Source organism: Ailuropoda melanoleuca, chromosome X (assembly GCF_002007445.2).
Source record: "Ailuropoda melanoleuca isolate Jingjing chromosome X, ASM200744v2, whole genome shotgun sequence".
NCBI classification, from domain to species: Eukaryota; Metazoa; Chordata; class Mammalia; order Carnivora; family Ursidae; genus Ailuropoda; species Ailuropoda melanoleuca.
In genome coordinates this window covers 52,779,378-52,806,372 of record NC_048238.1, presented here as the reverse complement: position 1 = coordinate 52,806,372, position 26,995 = coordinate 52,779,378, and the positions used below count along the sequence as shown (strand labels likewise).

General features: G+C 40.4%; 1 protein-coding gene across 10 annotated transcripts in view; it reads right to left on the bottom strand.

Annotated features, from left to right (window-relative positions):
- Positions 1–26,995, bottom strand: part of TAF1 (TATA-box binding protein associated factor 1) — a 72,749-nt gene that overhangs the window by 3,647 nt on the left and 42,107 nt on the right. For 4 of the 10 annotated variants that reach the window (XM_034649841.1, XM_034649842.1, XM_011237051.3 and 1 more), the window contains 6 exons: positions 7,177–7,244; positions 6,619–6,735; positions 3,299–3,424; positions 2,398–2,502; positions 1,978–2,134; positions 748–925 (listed from right to left, as the gene is read on the bottom strand). In XM_034649841.1, the coding sequence (XP_034505732.1) occupies positions 748–925; positions 1,978–2,134; positions 2,398–2,502; positions 3,299–3,424; positions 6,619–6,735; positions 7,177–7,244 (751 nt within the window). Of the gene's footprint in view, positions 1–747; positions 926–1,977; positions 2,135–2,397; positions 2,503–2,537; positions 2,896–3,298; positions 3,425–6,618; positions 6,736–7,176; positions 7,245–8,648; positions 8,682–8,725; positions 8,766–13,713; positions 13,770–26,995 lie in introns of those variants that run through there. The other 6 variants (XM_002929056.4, XM_002929057.4, XM_019809739.2 and 3 more) reach the window with 5 other exon arrangements.

Genomic DNA, 26,995 nt, shown 5'->3' with positions numbered 1-26,995 from the left:
CTCAGTGACATTCCCATTCATTATCTATCTCCCTACCTCCTAAATCCAACTGATCTATCCTGTAAATAGCTCTTCAATATGTCCCTTCCTTTCCCCCACCTCTAACAGATCCCAGCTGAAATCCTTATTATTGCCCTAGAGGTATTTAACATAAAAATCTGATGTTACTTCCTTTTCCTTGAAGTGATGATTCCCATTACCCAAACTCCAAGTGTCTGAACATGCCATGTAAGGTCCTCTACAATATACTCCCTTGCTGCTCCTGGAGCCACAACTCCCCACGACCTCCGTTCACCCTGGAACATCCTTTGGTATATTTCTGTGCCTTTGAACCTACTGTTCCATCTCTAAGGGTCTCCTCACCTCCTACCGCTTTTCTACTTAGCAGACTCTTCCTATTCAGCCTTACTGCCAGGTCCAGTTCGAATGTTCCCTCCTCTGCAAAACTTCCCCTGATTGCGCCAAGCAGAGTGAGACACTCCCTCCTCAGTGGTGACTTGGCACTTTGTACTTAGCCACCGTATTTGTCATGATTTTGTTGGTTACCAGTCTCTTCCACTAGCCTGTGAGCTCCTTGAGGGCAGGCTATGGCTTGCTTCTCTGTGTCTCCCCAAGGGCCTACACGGTGCCTGGCCCTAGAGGGTGCTCTGAAAATGTCTGACGGATGAAAGTAATCTGATGCCGGGCCCTGTGCCCTCGCAGCCAGGCACTGCTGCCGCAGCCCTGTAGCACGCTGCTGCCCATTACCTGATATTGCTATCCTCCAAACCATGAGAAGCCTCCCCACCGTCTGCCTCATAGGACATCATGCTTTCTTCGTTCTCCATGCCCATCCTTGTGTTCTCCTGAAGCATGCGGGGCTGTTTGGGTCTTATCCCACCAGATCCCACATCAGAGTCGCTTCCGCTTTCACTCAGCTGGATAGCTGTGAAAAGAAGACGGTCCTGAGATAAGCTGGACAGAATTACCCCCTTTGGCTTGGTCTTCCCAAACCAGTTACTGCCCCACATCTATACAGGCACCCTGCCTGGACTCCTCACCTCAGAGGGGGGCCTCGGGCCAACATCAGCAAGACCAGAGTTTAGAAACAGAATCCAAATAACCACTTCCTTTTCTCACCTCAGTCCGGTCTTGTTTTCTTCCCCCCATCATCTCCTGTACTTTTTCCTGCCACTGCCATTAATTGACAAAATAAACTAAATAGGATTCTTTTTTTTTTTTTTACTGAAGCATAGTTGACATACAATATTCTATTAGTTTCAGGATTACAACACAGTGACTTGGCAATACATACAGTATGCTATGCTCACTGCAAGTGCAGCTACCATCTGTCAATGGGCAATACTATTACAATATCATTGACTATATTCCATATGCTGTACTTTTTATTCCTACGGCATATTCATTCCGTAACTGGAAGCCTGGATCTCCCACTCCCCTTCACACCCATCACCCCCCCTCCCCCCGCCCACTGCACTCTGGCAACCTCAGTTTGTTCTCTGTTTCTTAGGGGTCTGTTTCTGCTTTGATTTTTTGGTTCCCACACGAGTGAAATCACACATGACTTATTTTACTTAGCATTATATCCTCTAGGTCCACCCATGTTGTCACAAACAGCAAGATCTCATTCTTTCTCATGGCTGAGTAGAGCAGGATCTGATTTCCTCATTCCCCCTCCCTTCCCTATTACAAACACAACACCTCTTTCTCATCTTAATCAAATATTCAAACCCAAGATGCTACTTAGGCACTGCCTCTTCCACGGTCATCTTCTGCACTTCTGTGTTCTATCTCTTCACCTCCTCAAAGGCTAATGAGTGTCATCATCCTGTGAGGGCTCAGTACTCTGAGTCTGTGAATGAGACTTCAAGGAGAGAGCAGCTTCTGGTAAAGGGATATGTGGCCCAGAGTTTCCTAGCCAGTCCTCAGGGTGCTACGGTGAGCTACCAAGAACAGAAGCTAAGGGACAAGACTTACCAGAGAAAGGATTGTCTCCTTCTTCATCACTCCCGGCGTCTTCCTCATCATCTTCTCCTTCAGACATAAGCAAATCCTCATACAGGACGCTGGCCTGAGGCTGTTGCACAGTTCCTTCCTCCTCATCTGCAAGATCACCGTCTGCATCTTCGCCTTCCTAAATGAGACCAGTTGGGGTCCAAGTCCCATCAATTGACCAAGAGACTAGAGGCCACCACCAGCACCCCCTTGCTGCCTCACGAGAAGTTAAGTAACTGTGGTGGATTGACTGATACAGCTGATTTTTCAAGGATTAAAGTCTGATTGGGCCTCACTATGGACTCTCTGATATCACCTTGGGATTTGGCCTGCCCTGTACTAGCGGGGCGCCTATCATGTAAGGGTATAACGTAACCATTAAGCTTCTGTAAGCATACTCACTGGGGCTGGAGTCTTAGGTTTCCCATCCTCCTCCTCCTCATCCTCATACCCTTCAATATCTACATCAGAGTCTTCCTCGCCCAGCCTACCTCGGCCCTGGTGCATCTGAGTAAGGAACACAAATAGCACATCATTGAGGGACGTGCCTGCAGGAGGAGTTAATCAAGGGCTCTTACCCAGGGCGGATGCTCCTCCCTGATATCCCAGCCAACCCCACAGCTAGTGGGGGCTGTTGACACAGCTCAAGGCATGTGTGCTTCTTCCCATTCATTCTTTGGAAATCACTGGTAGAGTAGAACAAAAAATCAAAAACCAAAAACCCGAAGAATGGGAAGGTCCTTGTTCTGCTCTTCCATATCATCACAAGGAGACTCTTCCTTCCTAACGCAAGCTTTCCTTAGCTTCTGTTAGGACTCCTGGGTTTTGTACTCTCCAGTGGAAGCCTGACTGAGATCACCTGGATTTTCAGCTTCAGATCAGGAGTATCTTCGGACACCTCTAGAACAGGCCAATTTTTAAAATTTCATTTAATTTTATAAATAATTTAGATTACAGCATACATACAGTATAGTAGCAGGGCCAATTATTTTGAACTCTGTCTCTGAATGCAGTTGGTCTTTCTAGTCACCTCTGAGGTTGCTCTGATGCCTCATACACTTTTCATACTTGTGCCTTCCCTGAAGTGCTTTTGTGCCTGACTTTGCCCATGGGGACAGACAGAAGACAATGCCAGTCAAGTGACCAGTCACCAGCCCACCTTGAAATCCCATTTCTAAGCCTTCATTTCCAGGGCCAAAGGGGCCCAATCATCCATGATACGGTCATGTATCACCACCATCACGCCCCCCACTCCCCACCAAAGCATATGACCAAAGCCACCAAGAGAAAAAGAACATCCTACCTGGGTCACCTGCTTTTCTGGAGTGGCAGTGGGAATATCCAGGACAGACATATTGCTCTCATCTTGAAATACAGAGGCATCTCGAGACACACTGAGGGATGTGTTGGTGTCATACAAATCAGGAGGCTGTGGCACAAATGTACAACTTAGCTTCTATTTAGGAAAGGGAGCAAGAAATACAGAACTCCCCTTCAGAGCATTCACTGCAGAAAAAGGTCATGCAGAGCAATCCACTTAAAGAGAAACAGTTTGACACAGCTTTATGGACAGCTCTTTGGGAATCCTACAAATGCTTGCTCGTTCTAGCAGAGTGGCGTCTGATGTATACGATCAGAAGCCTGAAGCAGAAGAGCGTCAAAGCTGTGGGATGGTTCTACGGCCCAATAGTCTTTCTGGTCAATAACCTAGTGTCTTCTAAGCCCTGACTTACACTGTTTGCAGGCCCAGGGCTTCACGCCTGCACAATTTTGATTCTTTGGTTTAGAGACATCTAATAGGAAATCGCATAAAGGAATTCCAATTCCAACAAGGGCATGTAGTGGGTTAATAGTTTATGAGCTCATCAGAGGATGCTATGAGGCAAAATGGTGTGGTATAAAAAAACAACACAGGCTTTGGAAAAAAATGCCCTGGGTTTGAGTCCTGGCTCCACTATTTGCTAGCTGAGTAACTTTAACAAATTATTTAATCACTCTAAGCCTTGGTTTCCTCAATTATAAAACATGGATGATGTCTGCCTCTCAAGGTTGCTGGGAGAATGAATGTGTAAGCTCCTTACCCCGTGCCTGGTATTCAATAAATTATAGATCCCTTCCCTCTTCCCTCTCCTGAGAGATGAGGGATTTAACAAATGGACTTTTCAGTGACAGGAGGGCAGGAGGAACTGATAAAGAACAGGCTGGAGAAGTATGAAAGCGTTCTCTAAAACTCGGAGGGTAAAAATATTACGTAGCTATTTAAAAATCATGTTTTCAAAGATTAATGAGATAAAATGTTCATAACATAATGTGAAGGGAAAACAATAAGACACAAGACCGTATTGACCAATTTCACTTTAACAGTGTCTACATACCCTGGTGAGCACTTGTGCGCGTGCGCACACATACACACACACACACACACTGCCCCCCACAGATTTGAAAGAAACACACCAAAATGTTCACGGTAGCTGGTTCTTTTGGAGTGGTGGACTTAACTCTAGGTAACTTACTCCTCTCCTTGATATTTCCTAATGAACATGTTGCTTCTATCAATAAAAAACCCAACATATGTGTTACGTTGTGGGGTTTTTTTTAAAAAGCAAACAAGCAAGGATGATTGAAGAGGGTTTGGAGAAAGAGGCAACACAGAATTTAAAGCATTACAGAGCAAGTAAACTAGTGGTTGAACAGAAGAAGAGAAAATCAGGGAATGAGGGGCTACTGGGGAACTGCAAGGTGCGCCATTTTAGGTGAAGTGTTAAGCTAAATGTATGATGTCATTCAAGCTAGGAGGAAACAGTTGAGTGAAAATACATTATTGACTACCACCATTTAGGGATGGAAGTAAAGTCCAATTACTGTTATGTTTCCATACACCCAGAATTATGACAGGTTAAACCTACACAAACCCTCTTGAGTAACACTGGGCTTGAAAATAGCAATGAGTAAGGACAACCGCTCGGGTGCACCTTCCTCAGGTTAAGAGAAAATGCACAGGGCTTCCTATTTTATGAAGTGTATGTATGCGTGAAGGCAATGATGGAAGGGTGAATGAAGTAATGAAGAGGTGCTCTCTACACCCTACTCACTCTTCACAGGGGACCCTCTAATTATACCGAACAACAGCCACTGCCCAGAAGGGAGAACAGCTGCCAGGCTTTCCTCAGCCGCCTGAGACAGTGGGGGAGGGGCACGCAAAAAATGAAGATAACCTTTGGGTCTGAGGCTTTGACTCACCAAAGGACTAGGTTTATGCTGTCAAAGATTAGAGCTAAGTATGTGCTGCTCAGTGGCTAGACTCTTCTGAGGAATGATGGCTAAAACCCAGGCTTTAACTTACCAGAAAGGGCCCTGTGGGAACTATAGGCCTATTAAGCAAAAAGGGCTTTCCTGGGCAACATCACTCACCCAAGCCCCCCGGACCCAATCTGCCCACATACTCCAACAGCCTTTCCTTGTTCTGGCCCTGGAAGTAGTATCTTAGGACTCTCTTTATACTTGGTCCCTCAGTAACCTAGGTTTTGGGGTAAAAGAGAGTAAAAGATAGATAGGGAGAGTACATGAAAATACAAACAGCAATAATCCAACAGAGATCATACAGGTTGCAGTATCAGTTCAGAGTAGAATGAAAAAAAATATTCCAGTGGGAATTGGGAGAATTTTGCATTAAAATGTTTGGTTAAATTTGAAAGGAAGTCTGAGAACTTTGTAGACAATTTTCATACAGACAAGGAAGCACTTACTGAATGTCTCCTACATGCCAGACAAATTAACTCATTTAATGTTTATGATAATCTCGAAAAGCACATTTTAGAGAAAAGGAGACTGAGCGGGCTTAAGCTAACTTCCCAAGTTCACAAAGCTAGATAAGAGCAGAGCAAAGATGCAAACCCAGGCCTGTTTTATTGCCAAAATTCATGTACTTCCCACTTTACCATAGTGCCTTCAATACAGAAACCAAGCACCAGCTATGTTCTTGGTAAGTCCCATTCTTCAAATATGGAAACATATGCTTATGTTCAAATATATCCAAGGTAACAGAACAGAAAGACTAAAAATTTCTTATTAATCCTGCTCCCTACTCTTGTGACATGTAACTTTAACAACATTATAAATGTTACCTGTCCTCATTTACAAGGGAAGGGAGTCAATCCAGGCAAATAGGTGACATCTGAGATACACTGAGATACATCTGAAGGAATGAGGAATCGGGCGTCTATGAGGCACAGGAACAATGTGACCAATGTCTATAATTGAGAATTCTATCCTCTAGGGATGAGCCTAGAACCCCAACTCATAGGCAAGGGAACTCCAGAGACTCAAGAGGATACCTGTGGCCACAGCAGTCAGGAATCTGGTATTCCTAAATACTGCCTCAACAACTAAGACCCCACCCCACTCCTTCATCCCACACCTGCTTCTTCTGGACTCAGCAAGGCCACCAAGACCCATGGCCCTCACTCACCTTAGCCTTTGAGAAGACAAGAAAGCACACGAAAGGCATATGAAGAGGAAGGACAGAGAAGAAGGGTATCTCAGTAAATATATCTGTTAACATGCTCCCAATTTCCCAAACCAATAAGAAAACTCTAAGAGGCAGTTCCCAGTCTTCAGACTCACCTGAGGTGTGTAAGGCCCTGGGGTCATTGGGTCCAAGCTTTCTAATTCTGCTTCCTCCAAAGCTGCTTCCTTAGCTGTACAAATATCCTTCTCAAGTTGAGTCAAATGCTCATCATACTGAGAAATAAACAAAACTAGTGAATTCACTGAACATGTTTTAGGCACTGAAGATATAAACATAAAGCAGGGGCGCCTGGCTGGCTCAGTCAGTAGAGCATCCAACTCTTGATCTCACGGTTGTGAGTCTGAGCCCCATGTTGGGCATGGAGCCTATTTAATAAATAAAATAAAATAAAATAAAAGTACACAAAGCAGACAAAAATCCTTGTCTTCATGGAGCTTCTTCTAGAGACAGGTCACATATGAAAAGTAAATAATCACATAGCTTGTTAAAAACAGTTAGCACTAGGTAGGAAAATAAAGCAGGAAAGGAAATGAGGGATGTGGGGTAGGAGGTTACATATGAAAATCAGATAGGCAGGGAAGACCTCCCCACCCAAGGGAACAAAGGTATTCCAGAATGCTACATCCCAAGGAGACCTCTTCTTTACCACCTACCTCAGTCAGTGTCTGGTAACAGACATTTACAATCTCCTGAGCAGTCTTAGTATACTGACTTTCAGGCCCTGCAAAAGAAAAAAGAAAAATGCCACGACTTTTGCAGACTTCAGTTCCAGAAATGTACTTCTGTCACCAGCAGTAGTGTCCCATGTTATCCTAGACCCAAAAATTCATGCCCCAGCTTTATCTCCGACTCTGGCTCTACTTCTGGAGGTGGGGAAGTTCAAATGCATACAAAAACAGAGACACTAATATGATGAACTTCCAAGTACCCATTACCCAGCTTCAATGATTGTCAACAAATGGCCAATCCTGTTTCATTTACACTTCAAATTTTACACTCCTCCCAAATTATTTTGAAGCAAATTCCAGCACCAATTCATTTATTTCACCCATAAATTGTTTTAGTATGTGTCTCTGAGGACTCTTCTAAAAAATAACTACATATGATAATGGCAGATATGTATCATTATACATTTGTCAAAACCCACAGAATGTACACCAAGAGTGAGCTCTGCTGTGAACTATGGGCTTTGGGTGATCATTAGGATGTGTAGTGTAGGTTCATCAAATGTAATAAACATACCACCCTGGTAGATGTTGATAATGGGAGAGCCTATGCACGTGTGGAGGTAGGGGGTATATGGGAACTCTCTACCTTCCACTCAACTGTTTCCTAAACTGCTCTAAAAAATTGGCGCGTGCGCTCTCTCTCTCTCTCTCTATATATATATATAAAACAAACCAGTTATATTACATCTGAGGTAATTAACAATAATTCTTTAGTATTATTAAGTAGCCAGTCAACATTTAAATTCACCAATTGTTTCATAAAGGTTCTTTTACATTTGACTTCTTTGAATCATAATCCAAATAAATTCTACACACCACTCTCAGACACTTTTACCTATTCCGTGATTCTTAACTAGACTATACAGTTCCCCATATGATCTTTGTCACAAGTTGCAGACCGGTGGCTTGCAAGTCACTCCTGTTTTGTTTGGCCCACATAAAAAATCACTTCAGTCTGTGAATACAGATTGAGCTGTCCACCCGTAACAAATACACTTTTTTGTATGTAAATTACACCTCCATAAAACGTTTTTAGACAACTCTTAATTAGTTGCCAACATTTAGTAACTGAGAAATTTCATATGAAAGCCCAAATGTCTGGCTTCTCTTAAAAGAGATGCAGTACCACAGTCGTCATGCCTACAGGGCACCCATGGGCTGGAGCTGAGCAGCAGCTGTCCCTTTGAGATAAGGCCTGTGCTCTGCAGGTTCCCATACTCCATACCAGGTCTGCTTAACTCATTTCTGCCTGGACCCTGGAGGCATTTGAGTTTTTAATCCCTGACTTCAATATGCTTCAATATACTGGGGTCACTCACCCATTCATTCATTCGAAAAACATTTCTGAGTACCTTCTACGTGCCAGGCAGAAAGGAGTACAATACAGACCACATCCTCAAGAAGCTTATGGTCTAGTCCAGTGAGACAGACTATAAACAAATAAGGAAATATAATGAAGTGGAAAAATCCATACAGGGTTACCAGTAGAGGCACAGAGGAAGAAGTGGCCAATTCTGGGAAGAGAGAGGGAAAAAGGAATTAGGAAAGGCTTCACAGAGGAGGGGATCCCTGAATTAGACCTATTTATTAGGATACAAAGGAGAAAAAATATACTACGTGTATATGCGCAACTTTCACACCAGACCTACTCTGATTATTACAAGCTATTACACGAATAAAAAAGTCTCTTTCAGGGGCTCCTGAGTGGCACAGCGGTTAAGCGTCTGCCTTCGGCTCAGGGCGTGATCCTGGCGTTATGGGATCGAGCCCCACATCGGGCTTTTCTGCTGTGAGCCTGCTTCTTCCTCTCCCACTCCCCCTGCTTGTGTTCCCTCTCTTGCTGTCTATCTCTATCTCTGTCGAATAAATAAATAAAATCTTAAAAAAAAAAAAAGTCTCTTTCAGTTAAAACCTCAGCTAGGACATCTGTTCTTTCAAAGATGTAATAAAAACCGTATCCTCACACAAGCTGACTGTGCCAAACACAAAGAAACAAGAAAGAAAACAAAGTCGACCATCAAGATATTTAGGACACATATAAAGACAGCGAGAGCTGGCTCACCACCAAGAACAGCTTGAGTGGTAAGAAGACTGCAGCTCAAAGTTTCCAGAGTTCTAATCTCCTAGGGCCACCAGGAGGCTAGCCCTCAAAATACTGCTGGAGACAGACGGCAGACGTTAACAGAAAGCTGGTTCATGTGGACAGCCATGCGTGGTGCTAGGGTAAACAGGCCGCAGACAGTCTACAGGCCGCCTCCAACAAGCCAGTGCAACATTAGCTTCTTCGGGACAGTGACTCTTCTACCTGCGGGGACTTGCCCTGTGGCTACAAGTCCAGCCTCTAAATGATGAATTTAGACCTTACTTGACTTCAGTTTTGAATCCTAAACCTAAACTAACCCTCTAACAGCTCATTGCTCTCGTTTAAAATACAGAGAAAAATTAGTTTTCTACATTTGCACAATTTTCTCTCTTAACCATTTTGAGGATGGGACCTTTTCCTTCCCCATTTTCTTTGCAACATACAACTCTAGAGAAATACCCGCTAATAATAACCCCAGAATATATTTTAAAAACACACTTATTTACATAAGCTGATACACCTGTTCATATGTTTGGATTACTAGCTGTTTGTGTCCTCAGTTTAACAGTGTGTGCTCTCAAGCATTACAGAGGGTTCAGCTATTTAACTCTGTTACTCTACTATATGCAAAGTAGTTTTGAGGTACTTTTGATAAAAGACAGCGGTGGAGTAACAGTGTATGTCAGTACACTTCAATAAATACAGAAATAAATGTACACTCCCCCCAAAAAAGGGATAAGGTACCCAGATGTTCTCTTATCCCAGGAATTCTTGAATGAGGCGGTAATGAGAGAAAGAGATCCATGAATGTCCCGAAACTGTAAACAAAATTCTGTATGTAGTAACAGTTTTCAGGGGGTGGAAGATCCATCGTTATTCCTCAGACTCTCAAAGGAGTCTATAACTACACCACTTCCACACAGAAAACCAAAATTAATTTTTGAAAGCATAATTTCCAAAACAACACAAAAATGAAGATGAAAGGTAAGACCATCTATGAATTATCACTGTGCCCTACAGGAGAATAAGCTACCCATTTACAAAAAGAAGTATTTTTCCAAATATACTTTGCTTTTTCTCTCTCCTTATTAAATCATAGCAATGCAATTGCAATGTCTTGTCAAGGAAATAGATTTATACTTTGTCTCACTCCAAATAAGGATTGGTCATAAACTACAGAATCACATATAATTCAAATCCAAATGTCCTTAAATAGTGGTAATTCCAATGACAGCTTTGGAAAGCTGATTTCCCACCCAAATCAAGAAAATTCTTTTTGTCACTTCTAAGTTAATTTACCTCTCTAGTGATGTGAGAAGAAAGTTACAAGCTTCATGGTTCTAGTTAGAGAGGGACAGCAAGTATTATTGCTATCTGAAAGGTTTCAGTGAAAAATACCAGTCAAGTTGGTGAGCAGTCCTGCACAACCAAGGAGAGAAGGACGTTTGTAATCACTCTTAAGTTCACATTTCCTTTGAGAATCTTTCCACCAATACTAAAAATAACCTTCCTCCTAAGAAAATGAGACTCTGCCAAAACAAGCATAAAGTATCATCTTGACAGTGAATGGTGCAGGGGGATATGCATGTGTTCCAATGTGAATCATTAAAATTAAAAAATCAAATCAAACCCCAGCAGCAGTAGAAAGCATCTTTTAAATAAAATCAGTGCCAGATTTAGAAACAGAAAAAGAGGAAAAAAGTCCACACAGCTAATTCCTAAAGAAACTACACACAGTCCACAGATCCCAAAGACATTAAGCTTGGACCCTCTCAATTCTTAGATATTTATCTCAAACTAGGTCTAGAAAAGGTAAAAAGAGAAGTAAATCTAATCTTTCAGACTGTAGGCTAGGCTCTTTACATTATGTAGAATGTGGATCAAATGCAAATTAAGATGTTTGGTTTCCAAGACAAGAGGTATGATCTCTCAAGCCAGAGTAACAGAACCCTACTCAGAATCTGGAATAGAAACTCAAGAAGCTAGAAACTATCCATAGGGGAACTGGGGTAATAAATCTCATTGGACAAGGGTAGGATTTACATTCAGGACCTGTCTGATGAAAAGCCCTGAAGAACCTGAAAATGCAGCCACTCTGGAAAACAGTATGGAGATTCCTCAAAAAGTTAAAAATAGAGCTACCCTACAACCTAGCAATTGTCCTAGGTATTCATCCAAAGGATACAAACATGGTGAATCAAAGGGGCACAGACACCCCGATGTTTATAGCGGCAGTGTCCACAACAGCCAAAGAATGGAAAGAGCCCAAATGTCCACTGGCAGACGAATGGATAAAAAAGAGGTCAATCATCAAAAAGAATGAAATCTTGCCATTTCCAACAACAGGGATGGAACTAGAAGGTATTATGCTAAGCAAAAGAAGTCAGAGAAAGACAAATACCATATGATTTCACTCATACATGGAATTTAAGAAACAAAACCGATAAACATATGGGAAGGGAAGGAAAAATTAAAATAAGATCAAAACAGAGGGAGACAAACCATAAGAGACTCTTAACTCTAGGAACAAACTGAGGGTTGCTGGTGAGGAGGGGGTGGGGGGATGGGATAACTGGGTGATGGGCATTAAGGAGGGCACTTGATGGAATGAGCACTGGGTGTTATATGCAACTGATGAATCACTAAATTCTACCTCAAACTAATAATACACTGTATGTTAATTTTTAAAAAACTTGAAAATGCTTTTCTTTCTTTCCCAAATGACCCACCATTCCATTCAGCAACTTAAAAAAATACATACACAGCCTTGGCTAAACACAGTCATCTCATACCTCTACAATTATCTGAAAAATGACAACACAGCAACTTCAAAACACCTTTTCCTGTAGAGTAAAATTCACAATAGGCCTTGACTCTTCATTTTTAAGCACTTACTATAAGCCAAGTATAGTGCCAGGCTCTGGTGATACAAAAGTAAAAATTAAAAAACAGAACAAACAGGTCCTTGTCCTTGATGCCTTTCATGGGCTCATGAAGATCATACAAACACTCACAATTTCAATACTACACAAAGTACTAAGGTACCGTAGAGCAAGTAGCAATGTGTCAGAGAACAGATCCATGTTAAAGACGACTTCATTAAATTTGCTCTCATCAAGTCAACCGATATGCTAACTGCCAAATCTGGTGAACATTTTTCATACTTGACCTTAGAAGCCCTGTGTCGTATTTGCAACTGGTATTTACTTCTCCCTTAAAACTCTAATCCCATGGCTTCTGGAGTAACACTCTCCACTCCTTCCTGGTACTGCACCGCCACCTTTGGCCATTAGTTCATTCAACAGATATTTACTGAGTGTCTACTATGTGCCAAACATTACCCTAAGCACTAAGGATGTAAGACAGACATGATTCCTGCCTTCATGAAGGTTACAGCAATCACTTATTAGATTCAGGCCATTTTTCTTCCTACACTCTTGGCCCAACTCTATATGACACCAACTACAATAGCTCATAAAGAATAAATATGGAGGAAGTTAACACAGATTTGTATCCCTCACAGTAAAGTTTTGTTTGGTTTCTCCTGGCACCACAGAGGTGCCTTGAAAATACATTACAGAAATTCCAGGGCTGAAAGAAAGCCTGTTTTTTCTTGTGTCTTTTTCTTTTAATAAATAATCATCTTTATTTTCCCCAATGGTATTTTCTAAATGTGCACTTTGTTGTAGCCTTAATATATTCTGGTGTGTATTTGCTTATTGGCATAATATACTATCTCACTCATCACAAGCACGAGACTTTCAGTGAGATGCTGCCTTATACCAGGTTGCTATATCGCTATCTACTAGCTCAATACAGTGCATAAGAGAAGAGGGCTAGCAAGCTATGGACATCATAGGTCTATTCCCTAACAAATATAAGTAGAAAGTGAATTCTTTTTTTTTTTCTTTTTTTCTTTCTTTCTTTCTTTATTTATTTATTTGACAGAGATAGAGACAGCCAGCGAGAGAGGGAACACAAGCAGGGGGAGTGGGAGAGGAAGAAGCAGGCTCATAGCGGAGGAGCCTGATGTGGGACTCGATCCCATAACGCTGGGATCACGCCCTGAGCTGAAGGCAGCTGCTTAACCGCTGTGCCACCCAGGCGCCCCAGAAAGTGAATTCTTGAACAAAGCAGTATTCTCATAAAAATGAAAAAAAACAACAACGACAGTTACCACTGAGCAATCTCCCTCTACTTCAGCCACAGTATTTTTTTTTTAAGTGGAAAGCCAATCTAGAAGTTTTTGCAGAAACATTCATAATGACATTCATTTAACTTTTCTGAGTCACATATGAGCAGATTTTACTTAAACAAGATCACATACATGAATGAAAATTGTCCATAACACATTATCAAGTGAAAAAAGACATACATACGGTATGTATAGAAAAAGGTCCATAATGCTTCACACCAAACCTGACAGTGGCCAACCCTGGAGAATGGGATAGGAAAAGGAAAAAAACAGAAGATTTTCCCTTTTCACTTACAATACTGTATGGTTTGGTGTTTTGTTTTTTTTTTTTGAAACAAGCATGTAATTTTTTAAGATGGAAAAATTTAGTTTAAGTTATATACTTGAATTTTACAGAAATAATTTCATCAGCAAAGATTTTTAAACATTGATAATTCCCGACATTGTAGAGGTTATAGGGAAACAGGCATTCTCCTTACTGTTGTTTTTCACTATAAATAGGTATATAGATTTTTAGAACACATTTTTAGAACACAGATCAAAATTTTCTACAAAAATACTCCTATAAGAGCACAATATCAACGAAATACAAAAATAGTGAAAAGCTGTTCACAAGCCAGCGTTACAGAAATACTTTAAATACCCAACAGGGGGATAGTTAAATAAATTAAGATACATATATCTATGCTATGGAATACATTAAAAAGAATGAGAGAGCAATATGAACTAATAAGACAGAATCAATAACTATGTCAATTTCCCCCAAAATTGATCTGTATGTTTACCTCAATTCTTATCAAAATCCCAACAAGACTTTTTCTGTAGACATAAATACTCCTCTAAAATTTATGTGGAAAGGCAAAAGATTAAGAAAACAATTTATGAAAGAATAAAATGAGAGGAATCACTCTACCTGATAAGACTTACCGTATAGCTACAATAATCGTTGTACTGTGCACAGGGATAGATACACAGATCAATGGAACAAAATAAACCTGGAAATAGACCCACACACTCAACTGATTCTTGACAAAGGTGCTCAAAACAATGGAGAAAGGATAGCTTTCCCAACAAATGAAATGGAACAACTGGACATCCACAGGCAAAACAAAATGAATCTCAACCAAAACCTCATACCATATACAAAAATTAATTCAAAATGGATTATGGATTTAAATGTGAAACACTAAAACTATAAACTTTTAAAAGAAAATACAAGAGGGAAAAAAAAACCTTTGTGACCTAGGGTTAAGCAGACTTCCTAGAGCTATATCAGAAGAGTACTCCATAAAAAAAAATTGATAAACTGGACTTTATCAAAATTAAACATTTCTGTTCTTTCAAAGATATTGTCAAGAGACTGAGAAGACACAGACTGGGAGAGAATCTTCATAAACCATACATCTATCTGATCTCTTCCATCTCTTAGCTATTGTAAATACTGTTGCAATAAACATAAAGGTCCACATATCTTTTCAAATTAGTGTTTTCATTTTCTTTGGGTAAGTAATTAGCAGTGGAATTATGGGATTGTACGGTATTTCTATTTTTAATTTTTTGAGGAACCTCCTTCCTGTTTTCCACAGTGGCTGTGCCAATTTACATTCCCACTAATAGCGCACGAGGGTTCTTTTCTCTCCACATCCTTGCCAACACTCAGTTTTAAAATAAATTATGGGGATACACAGTATAGCACTGGGAATATAGTCATGGGGATACACAGTATAGCACTGGGAATATAGTCAATAATATTGTAATAATGTTCTGACGATAGGTGGTAACTACACTTACATAGTGAGCACAACATAACGCTGAATTGTTGATTCACTATGTTATACACCTGAAACTAATATAACACTACGTCGACTATACTTCAATACATTTTGATTTTATTTTTAAAAATACAAATTTTTAAAAATCATACATATAATAAAGAACAAGTACCTAAAAGAAAGAATCCTCAAAACTCATTAAGAAAACAGCGCACACATACAAAGAAAGCAGCACAATTAAAACTGGGGCAAAGCAATGAAGAGACACCTCAACAAAGAAAATACATGGATGGCACATAAGCATAAGAAAAGATATTTAACATCAACAGCCATTAGGGAAATGCAAAGGAAAGCCACAGTGAGATTAAAGAATGACTAAAATGGAAAAAAAACCCAACAAGGATAATACTAAATACTAAAGACAAACTGGATCATTCATACATTGCTTGTAGGAATGTAAAATGGTACAGACACACGGGAAAAGAGTTTGGCAGTTTCTTACAAAACATATGTTTACCATCATCCTCTTGGGCATTTATCCCTGGGAAATGAAAATTTATACTCATACAAAACCCTGTACACAAATGTTCACGGCAGCTTTATTTACATTACAAAGTACTGGAAACTTGACAGTCCTTCCCTGAGTGAATGGCTGAACAAACTCTGGCACAAGGAACGTTACTCAACAATCGGAAAAAATGAACTATTGACACATTTAACAATTTGAACAGATCTCAAGACGATTATGCTTAGTGAAAAACTCAATGTCAAAACTAGTATTATTTATATTAACATGCTCAGATCCTGAGTGTTGCTGAACATCTGAACACGTTAATATATCGGCATCAGGGAAATACAAATCAAAACCACAACGAGATACCACCTCACATCAGTCAGAATGTCTGAAATTTAACAAGGCAGGAAACAACAAATGCTGGCAAGGATGTGGAGAAAGGGGAACCCTCTTACACTGCCGGTGGGAATGCAAACTGGTGCAGCCACTCTGGAAAACAGTATGAAGATTCCTCAAAAAGTTCAAAACAGAGCTACCCTATGACCCAGCAATTGCACTACTAGGTATTTACCCCAAAGATAGAAATGTAGTGATTCAAAGGGGAACCTGCACCCCAATGTTTATAGCAGCAATGTCTACAATAATAGCCAAACTATAGAAAGAGCCCAGATGTCCACCGACAGATGAATGGACAAAGAAGATGTGGTATGTGTATACACACACACACGCACACGCACACACACTGGAATACTACTCATTCATCAAAAGCAAATGAAATCTTGCCATTTGCAATGACCTGGACGGAACTAGAGAGTATTATGCTAAGCAAAACAGTCAATCAGAGAAAGACAAAAGAACATGTGGAATTTAAGAAACAAAACAGAGGAGGAGCACAGAGGAAGGGAGGGAAAGATAAAACAAGACGAAATCAGAGAGGGAAACAAACCAAAAGAGAGTCTTAACCATAGGAAACAAACTGAGGGTTGCTGGTGCGGAGGGGGTGGGGGGATGGGGTAACTGGGTGATGGGCATTAAGGAGGTCACATGATGTAATGAGCACTGGGTGTTATGTAAGATTGATGAATCACTGAACTCTACCCCTGAAACCAATAATAATATGTGTTAACTGAATGTAAATAAAATTAAACAAAAACAAAAAACAAACATGCTCAAATGTCAAAACTATAAAGATGAATAACAGTTAAGTGGTTGCCAAGGGACAAGACAGTGGTAGATGCACGTGGGGGGGATGCGGATACAGAGAGGTAGCATCAGGGAGTTCTTCTGTGGTGACAGAACAGTTCTAAATCTTGACTGCAGTGGTAGCTACATGATGGCATAAGCTGTATGAAGTTGTACATACACACACAAATGAACATAGATTTTCTAAAAAAGTGCAAACCAAATAAGGTCTGTAATCTAGTTAATGGTAATGTACCAAACCAATTATCCTGGCTTTGATACTGAACTATAGGTAAGATGTCACCCCTGGAGAAAGCTGGGTGAAGGGTACACAGGACTCTCCTTACTATTTTGTATTTCAAAAACAATCATGATATACTCACGAGCAAAGAGCAACTTACAGAGTAATTACCTATAAAAATGGCAATTCTTGCAAAAACAAAATTTAAAAAACCACATCATTGGGGGCTCCTGGGTGGCTCAGTCGTTGGGCGTCTGCCTTCAGCTCAGGGCGTGATCCCGGCGTTCTGGGATCGAGCCCCACATCAGGCTCCTCCGCTGTGAGCCTGCTTCTTCCTCTCCCACTCCCCCTGCCTGTGTTCCTTCTCTCGCTGACTGTCTCTCTCTATCAAATGAATAAATAAAATCTTTAACAAAAAAAAAAAAAAAAAAAAAAAACAAAAAAAAAACCACATCATTGTTAAACGTTTTATTCAAGTACAGAAAAAAGCATAGAAAGGATACGTATTACCTCTGGGGAATAAAACTATGAGAGACTGGGGTAGGAGAATAGGCAGAAACTTTAATGTTTAATTTTACATATTTTCAGACTGTTTGACCTTTTTATAAGAAATATTATTTTTTTATTTTTAAAAAAAAGAGGTCTATCTGACAGGAATGTGAATGACAGGCTAGTAAGTCTAGAGGATGGAACATTAGCCAGGTGACTATTTACTGTAATAATCCAGGCAAAATATAATGAGGGCTTTAGTGATATACTGGAAGTCGGAGATTTATTCAAGGGAAAGAAGTAAAAACAACTCTGAGGTTTCTAGGTAGAGCTACTGGGTAACACCAGTGCCACATTAAACCCAGACTGGAAACCATTAAAGGACTGAGTTGAGTAAAGGATGGAGGGGGAAAGTTGGACTAGAGGAGAGAACAACATTCAGTGTGAGAGGTATGTTTGAAGTTCCACGGGGACATCCAAGAAGAAAGACTCAGCAGGTGGATGGGGATATAGATCTTTGCTCAGAATAAAACTGAGAGTTACCAGGAAAGAGGTGGCTGCTGAAGTTAGAGGAATAGGCAAAAGAACATTCAGCAAAGGAGACTGAAAAGGAATGATCTACCAGGTAGGAGGAATATAAGTGCTAAAAATTACAAAGCCAATCATAATACAGTTTCAAGGAAGGAGTGGTCAGTGAAGTCAAATACTGGGGGTAAGGCCAAGATAATAACTGAAAAGTGCCAACTGTATCTGGCAATTATGTGATCCTATTCACTTGGTGTGTTGGACAAGGCAGAAGCCAAATTAAGGCTAAATGAGGCATGAATGGAAGGTAAAGAACAAAAGAGAGGTGTATTTATTAAAAAAAAAAATTCGGATCATGCTACAATATGAATGAACCTTGAAAACATTCTGCTAAATGAAGTAAGCCTGACACAAAAGGACAAATATTCCATATACTCTGATTCCACTTACATGAGGCACCTAGAAGAGGCAAATTTACAGACAGAGGAGAATAGAAGTTGCCAAGGGCTGGGGGGTAATGGGAGAATAGGATTTTTGTTTAATGGATACAGAGTTTGTTATGGGGTGATAAAAAAGTTCTGGAAATGGATGGCGGTGATGGCTGCACAACATTTTTAATGTACTTAATGCCACTGAATTATACACTTAAAAATGGCTAAAAAGGCAAATTTTTATGTTGTGTACATTTTACCAGAATTTTTTTAAAAAGTCTTGCTGTGAAGAAGAGGAAGAACAAGAATGGCAGCAAGAGACGGAAGCTGGATTGAGAGAGATTTTATTCTCTTCAATGATGCGAGAGACTGAAACTTCACACAGGAATATGTGTATCTTGGCCCCAATCTAAAGAAGGTCACTGACAGACTAAAAAAAAAAAAGAATCTTATATACTACTGGCCAACCTTACATAGTAGTCTCATAAGACAGACTTAGACACTAATATATGGAAATAGTTTAAGCATTATATTTACCTATGAACAATACTGAATCACCTACTCATTTGCAAACTGACTGAAAACTTGAGATTTAATAGCCAGTCAGGGAAAAAAAGAACACATGTATAATAGCAGCAAAACTTTTAAACTGCCTAGGAATAAACTTTAACAACAAAAAGACAGATGCTCAAAAGCAACAAAAACTATAAGATCTATGTGTAGGAACAAACTAAAGATACCTAGAAATTATCCAAAGAAAACTAGTAGCCTTTCTTTATTGAGGGAGTAAAAGAAAATGTGAATAAATGAAAAAAAAATGTAAGTTCCTAGATAGAGAAATGTAATATTATAAAGATAAACACTCTCTCCACATTAATCCATACATTAAATAAGATTTCAATACTATTTATTTGGGGACAAGTTAGAATCTAACAAAAATGATCCAGAGTTTATTTAATAATTGAGAAAAGAAAGCCAAGGAATTTAAAGTTATAAAGTCTGAGTGATGATCACAGTGATACTATCTGGTGTAATAATACTGCAGATTAGACAAATAAATAAAAGCGAATAGAAAACCCCCAAATAGGTTCAGGAATATATAAGAATTTAGTATATGATAAAGGTATCATTTCATTTAGTAGGAAAGGACAGACTATTCCGTAAATAGAACTTGGGACACTTTGGCTAATCATCTGGAAGAGAAAATAAATTAGATTTTTACCTTATACCATAGAATCTATTTTTAAAAATCAATAAACATTCGAGTATTTAAAATATGATAGGAACCGGAAGAGAACATAGTTGGATATCTTAGGGGTACGGGAGAGCTTTTAAACAATTATACCAAAGACAGAAATCATAAAGGAAAAGACTGATAAACGTAACAACATAAAAATGAAGTTTTTCATTTTCTCTGGGTACATACCCAGTAGTGGAATTACTGGATCAAAAGGTATTTATATTTGTTGAGGAAGCTCCATACTGTTTCCATAATGCCTATAACCAATTGGCATTCCCACCAAGAATGCACAAAGGTTCCTTTTCCTCCACATCCTCACCAACACTTACTGTTTCTTATGTTTTTGATTTTAGATATTCCGACAGGTGTAAGGCGATGTTTCATTGGGGTTTTGATCTGCATCTCCCTGATGATTAGTAATGTCTTTTCATGTGTCTATGGACCCAAAGAAAATGAAAACATGAATTTGAAAAAATATATGCAGCCCTATGTTTATTGCAGCATTATTTAGAACAGCCAAGATATGGAAGCAGCCCAAGTATCCATCCATAGATGAATGGATAAAAAAAGATGTGTGATACACACACACACCACACACACACACACGGAATATTACTCAGCCATAAAAAAGAATGAAATCTTGCCATTTGCAACGGCATGGATGGAGCTAGAGAGTATAAGGCTAAGTGAAACAAGCCAGTCAGAGAAAGACAAACACCATGATTTCACTCATATGTAGAATTTAAGAAACAAAAGAACAAAGAAAAAGACAAAAAAACAGACTCTTAAATACAGAGAGCAAACCGCTGCTTGCCAGAGGAGAGGTGGGTTTGGGGATGGGTGAAACAGGTGATGGGGATTAAAGAGTGCACTTATCTTGATGAGAGCACTGAGAAATGTATAGAACTGTTTGAATCCTACTATATACCTGAAACTAATATAACACTACATGTTAACTATACTTCACTTTAAAAAAGTAAGTTTCTATGTCAGAAAACACCGCAAATTAAAAGACCTTCTGGATGGAATAACTGCCACTGGCCTGCTATGAAACAGCTGTTTTCAAACACTGACCAACAAAAAGTGTGGGCCTATGATCCCTGAGAGAAGGGAAATAAAGGAGGAGGGCCCTACAATTGGCCTTAGCTTTCTACTGAACCCAAGCAAGGCACAGCAGTCTCACAAAGCCCCAGAGACAAATACCGGCATCGGAGGCTAAGATAGCTGGAAACTGCAGGGGAAAACTGGAGAGGAGGGAGCTCCACAGAAAAATAACTGAAGCTCTGCAGAGAGGCTCCCTTGAGTCTTTGGCTAACCTGCACCTGTTGAGAATGAGATTCCACAAGGGTCCTATAAGCAGAACAACTACCAGAGCTCACACACGGTTGGGAGTTACTTAAAAGAAAGTGGGGAGGAAAAAAAAAAAAACCCTCCCAGGAGTTTTTCGGTTTTTTGCTTTTTGTAAAGTTACTTTATATCTGATTGAGATTGTAGGGTCCCCACTGAGCATTCTGTAAGTTCAGGCTCTCAGGTTTAACGACACATGATCTACCTATCCTAGGCCTACCATGAAGATGGCTTCTCATCAGAGTTGATTTTTGGTTCGAAGAGCACTAGAGGAGGAACTTGCTAGGAAATTCTTTGGGAAAAGAAATATGAATAACTTGGCATCACCTACTGGTAGAGACGATGCAGTTCACTTCAAATCTGATCAAACATTAAGTAGTAACTTATGTCTACCAACAACTTATGGCCTTACGGTTTTGTAAAGACTGACAAGAAGTTTGGGTTGTGTTTTTCAGAAGGGATTTCTTGATCTATACACCGCTCTCCTTTCACAGACATGAAATGTTATGTGCCTTCTGAGACTACTGCAAATAGCTCCAATCCCAAGTTTGGGGTTTCCCTGATTATTAATGCTCTTTTCAAATGCTACTTGAACATGAAGAGAGGCTCTGAGACTGATTCTGATTCAGTACCTATGCGGTAGCTGGAAGGCATAAGGGCTTGGACTCTGTTACAAGTGTACAGCCCATCACCGCCACTTAAGTACAAGAGTCCTGTGACACGTCCTGCACCCTTCCAGGCGCACTTGCATATGCAGCGCTACTTACCTTCCACTTGCTGCCTAAGGAGCCTCGCCTCGGCGCTAGCATTCTGGCTACATACTGTATGCACACATACACACACACGGCAATACAGGATAAGTTGACAGAGCTCTAGAAAATGCTACAGAAATATGCTTATATGTAGTATGATACTACGTGTGAAGGATCAGAATGGCGAGAGTCTATGTTAACTAGATATACTGTTCTACTAACTTTGGTAGGGAATAGACCCTACGTGGACCCTATTACTATTAATTAAAAACAGAAGCATGTTCAAATCTGACCAGATCAACAAAATTTTAAACAAAAGTATTATTTTGTTTATGGTACCTGAGAGTAGGAAACATCTGGTATGTGGCCTTCAACTCCATGACTGACGTCCTTTTAGGACAAAAGACGTCACATTTTGTATCACAGGACACTATGAACCCTTATAGCCCTAGTCCGAAGTTTCTTATACTCTCATCAACTTGTTTAGGAGGGGAAAAAGTCAGCCTTCAAGGCTGTCCACTGCGGCTACCAAATCATTATCTACTACCCCTTGGGAAAAAAAATCCCCCCTACTTTGAGACTTGTTCCCTACTGTGCCAGAGGGTGAAAACCAGCAGTCTTGGAGCTAGACCTGACCTACAGAGAGAGGTTTTCAACTGGCCCAGAGAATTTTTTTAATTTCAAGTTATTAGTAAATATGTAAAACTTGGGAAATGTCACACACAAAAATCCACATTTTCGCTTCTCTTGAAAAATTAAGACTACTGAGCAACACTATACTCATTTCCTTAGGACAACAATCAAATGAAATAGATGACTCTTTAGATGGAGTACGTACTCTTCTAATTTACTACAATCCACACCTGGCCCACCTCATTTACATTACTTGCCTGGCCCCTGCAAAGCCACCTGAGTTTGAGATCGTGGCTCTTCATCTCTACTCACCATCACGAACCTACTCACATTCACCAAGGACCTACACACCTGGCAGAGTCTCCCTCTTGGCTCCAAATCCCTCCCCATCATGGTGGGTTACTCTAATGTTCACCCCTACTACCCATCCAAAATCCTTGCTAATTTCATGCCCGTGGTTTGCAGCTCCACTCTAGCCAAACATATCCAAGGCTGTAACCAGAATGTTGTCTTCAACTGAAAACAGATTCACTTCCGAAAGTTTCAATTCCAGTATCTTAACTTTTTAATCACAGCGTTGTATCTGTCCAGTTTTTTTCATTCCCTCTGACCTCAAGGAAACTTATAAGCCTATAAGCCCATTAGCTCCTATTTCCCAATCTATCAAGCCTCTCTTAGCTTTAGTTTCATCCCTCACCAGCCCCCATGCTTTAAAAAGTAAGGATGGATATATATATATATAGCATAGTACACCTCCCTTCATTAGCAACTGTATTTGAAGATGGAGGTTGGGGGATGATAGAAAATAAATTTGCGGGCGCCTGGGTGGCTCAGTCGATTAAGCATCCAACTCTTGATTTTGGCTCAGGTCATGATCTCAGGGTCCTGGGATGGAGCCCCATGTCAGCCTCCCTGCTCAGTGCGGGGTCTGCTTGTGCCTCTCCCTCTCCCCCAGCTCGTGCTCTCTCTCTCAAATATAAATAACATCTTTTTAAAAAATGACAATAAAATAATTTGGTAGGGGCGCCTGGGTGGCTCAGTCGTTAAGCGTCTGCCTTTGGCTCAGGGCATGATCCCAGGGTCCTGGGATCAAGCCCTACATCGGGCTCCTCCGCTGAGAGCCTGCTTCTTCCTCTCCCACTTCCCCTGCTTGTGTTCCCTCTCTCGCTGGCTGTCTCTCTCTCCGTCAAATAAATAAATAAAATCTTAAAATAAAATAAAATAATTTGGTAAGAAATGTGAAGTGTGTGAAAGTACAGATAAATCAAATGCAAACTCTGATTAACTTTTAAAGATAAAACACAAATTGCCAGGGACGCCTCGGTGGCTCAGTAGGTTAAGCATCTGCCTTCGGCCCAGGTCATGATCCCAGGGTTCTGGGATCGAGGGTCACGTCGGGCTCCTTGCTTAGTGGGGAGCCTGCTTCTACCTCTGCCTGCCACTCCCCCTGCTTATGCACGAGCTCTGACAAATAAATAAAATCTTAAAAAAAAAAACACACGAATTGCCAAGAAATTTCAAGCTTTTGTAGAGCTGCTTTGGGATATCCCCCAAACCAGAGACTATGCAGTCACAATCCTCTGCTATAAAGGGTCCTTTGGTGACAAAATTTGAGAAGTTCAAACTTCAACCTTTTTTTTCCTTGCTGACACCTTCAATTCTCAATCTTTCCAACATATTTAAGAAAACAAGATCCCAATCCTGAATCAATTCTATCATCTGCCTTCTTAGTTCCCTGACAATTACACAACTGTGCCAATTGATGCTACTATAAAAATGAACGGACTCCAGCATCAGCTGGACCCTCAAAGGCTCTGAAATGTCCCTAGTCAGCTACTTCCCAAATTTCCTATGACAGATAATTCAAACCCTTATGAACACTTCTCTTTAAATTCCTTCTCCCACCACCTCATCCACTGTCAGAAGAAGACCCTATTTCCTATTTTGGAGAAAAAGAAAGAGGCTACCAGGCAGAAACTTTCTCAGTGTCTATCTTCCCACCTTCCATAATGTCCTTTTCTTTCACCTATGTGAAGGTCCCTTGTCCAAATGCCTTCATCCCTTTCCACATATACATACATATTTAAGATATTTATTTGACAGAGAGAGAGCCAGCAAGAGAGGGAACACAAGCAGGGGGAGTGGGAGAGGAAGAAGCAGGCTCCCAGCAAAGCAGGGAGCCCAATGCGGGGTTCGATCCCAGCCCTGGGATCACGTCCTGAGCCGAAGGCAGATGCTTAACAACTGAGCCACCCAGACGCCCCTCCCTTTCCATATATTGATTACAGTTTTCCTCCTTCCCTTCACAGGCAAATTTCAGTTTCTACTTCCTCACTTCCCATTCATTCATATCCTCTGCAGTCTGGCTTTTGAAGATTTTATTTATTTGAGAGAGCGAGCAAGCAAGCGAGAAGAGTGAGCGAGCAGAGGGAGAGGGAAAAGCGGACTGGGCACTGAGTGCAGAGCCTGAGGCGGGGCTCGATCCCATAACCCTGAGATCATGACCTGAGCTGAAATCCAAAGTCGGATACTTAACTGACTGAGCAACCTAGGGGTCCCTGCAATCTGGCTTTTGATTCTAACCACCTCACTGAAACAACTCTTCTAACAACTATTCTCTCTGGTTTTCTATGTAGCACTTGACCTGTTGGCCATCTTCCTCTTCTCTTGGTTTCCAGGTCTTACTCTCTTTGGTTTTTCCTTCTTTCATTCCAGTCACTCCTCAGTATTCTCACCTGATCCCTTAAATGTTGGAATTTGTCAAGTCTATTCTCCTCTCACATTCTCTCTCAACTAAACAGTGGGTCTTAACTTTTTGGGGTTACATACAACTTTAGTAATCTGATAAAACTATGGTCTTTCTATCTAGAAAAACATACAACCATATATTTTTTTAAAGATTTTATTTACTTGACAGAGACAGAGACAGCCAGTGAGAGAGGGAACACAAGCAGGGGGAGTGGGAGAGGAAGAAGCAGGCTCCCAGCAGAGGAGCCTGACATGGGGCTCGACCCCGCAACGCCGGGACCACGCCCTGAGCCGAAGGCAGACGTTTAACCACTGTGCCACCCAGGCGCCCCCATACAACCATATTTTACATACAGCATCAGGGGTTCAAGGAATATACTCCTAGTCCCTACTTGAGCTCATTTACTTCTACTGTTATATGCTGATGATCTGAAAAATATCCATATTTACAGTAATGACTTCTCTCCTGAGCTTAGGACATGTATATAGTCAACCATCTACTGAGTCTTCACTTGGATGCTCTACCTCAATACAACACAGCCCAAACTGAACGTGACCACTTTCTCTCCAAAACCACTCCTCTATTTCCTATATTAGTCCATGGTACCACCAGTTACCCAAGTCAGAATTCTGGATGTCATCTGATTTATCCATCCTTCCAAAAGTGAATTTTTTTTAAATTATAAAGTATTGTGTGCTCAATTAAAAAAAAATCAAACATCTAAGCACAAACAAGTACAAAGTGAAAATTATCCTCCATCTCTCCCTTTAGTAATTCTATTCTATGGCAACAAATGAGCTAAACAGTGACTGATTCCTTTAGATGGGTATGTGCTCTCCAGTTCATCAGTCCCTGTTGTGCCTATTTCACGCATACCACCCTGGCCTTTATAAGATCTCAATTTGCAACCCCTTCTATATATACTGTTGAATAATCTATTTTTCAACAATACATCTTGAATACATTTTCATATCAGCATATACAAATATACTTCATTTGTTAGCTAATCTACCATTCTGATAGCTAATTAGTACTCCATCATATAGAAGTACCATCATTTATTTAACTGATTTCCTACTACTGGATATCAAAGTGCTCCCATGTTTTTGCAATTATAGTCAACTCTTAAACACAGGGGTTAGGGGAACCAACACCCTGTGCAATCAAAAATCCACTAATAACTTCTGATTCCCCAAAGACTTAACTACCGATAAAGATCCTATTGTTGACCAGAAGCCTTACTGATAATGTTAATAGTCAATTAACACATACTTTCTATATTATACGTATACATACTGTACTCTTACAACAAAGTAAGCTAGAGAAAAGAAGATGCTATTAAGGAAGTCATAAGGAAGAGAAAATACATTTACAGTACTCTACTATAAAAAATCTGCATATAAATGGACCTGCACAGTTCAAACCCATGTTGTTCAAGGGTCAACTCTTTGTTGCAATTATAAACATATGTGTATTTGTACACAAGCCTTTATATACTTGTGTGTGGAGTATTCCCCAGAGATGAACTGATGAAAAGTAATGAACATTTACAGTCCTTTAAAAAGTTTATACCCATTTATGTTTTCACCCA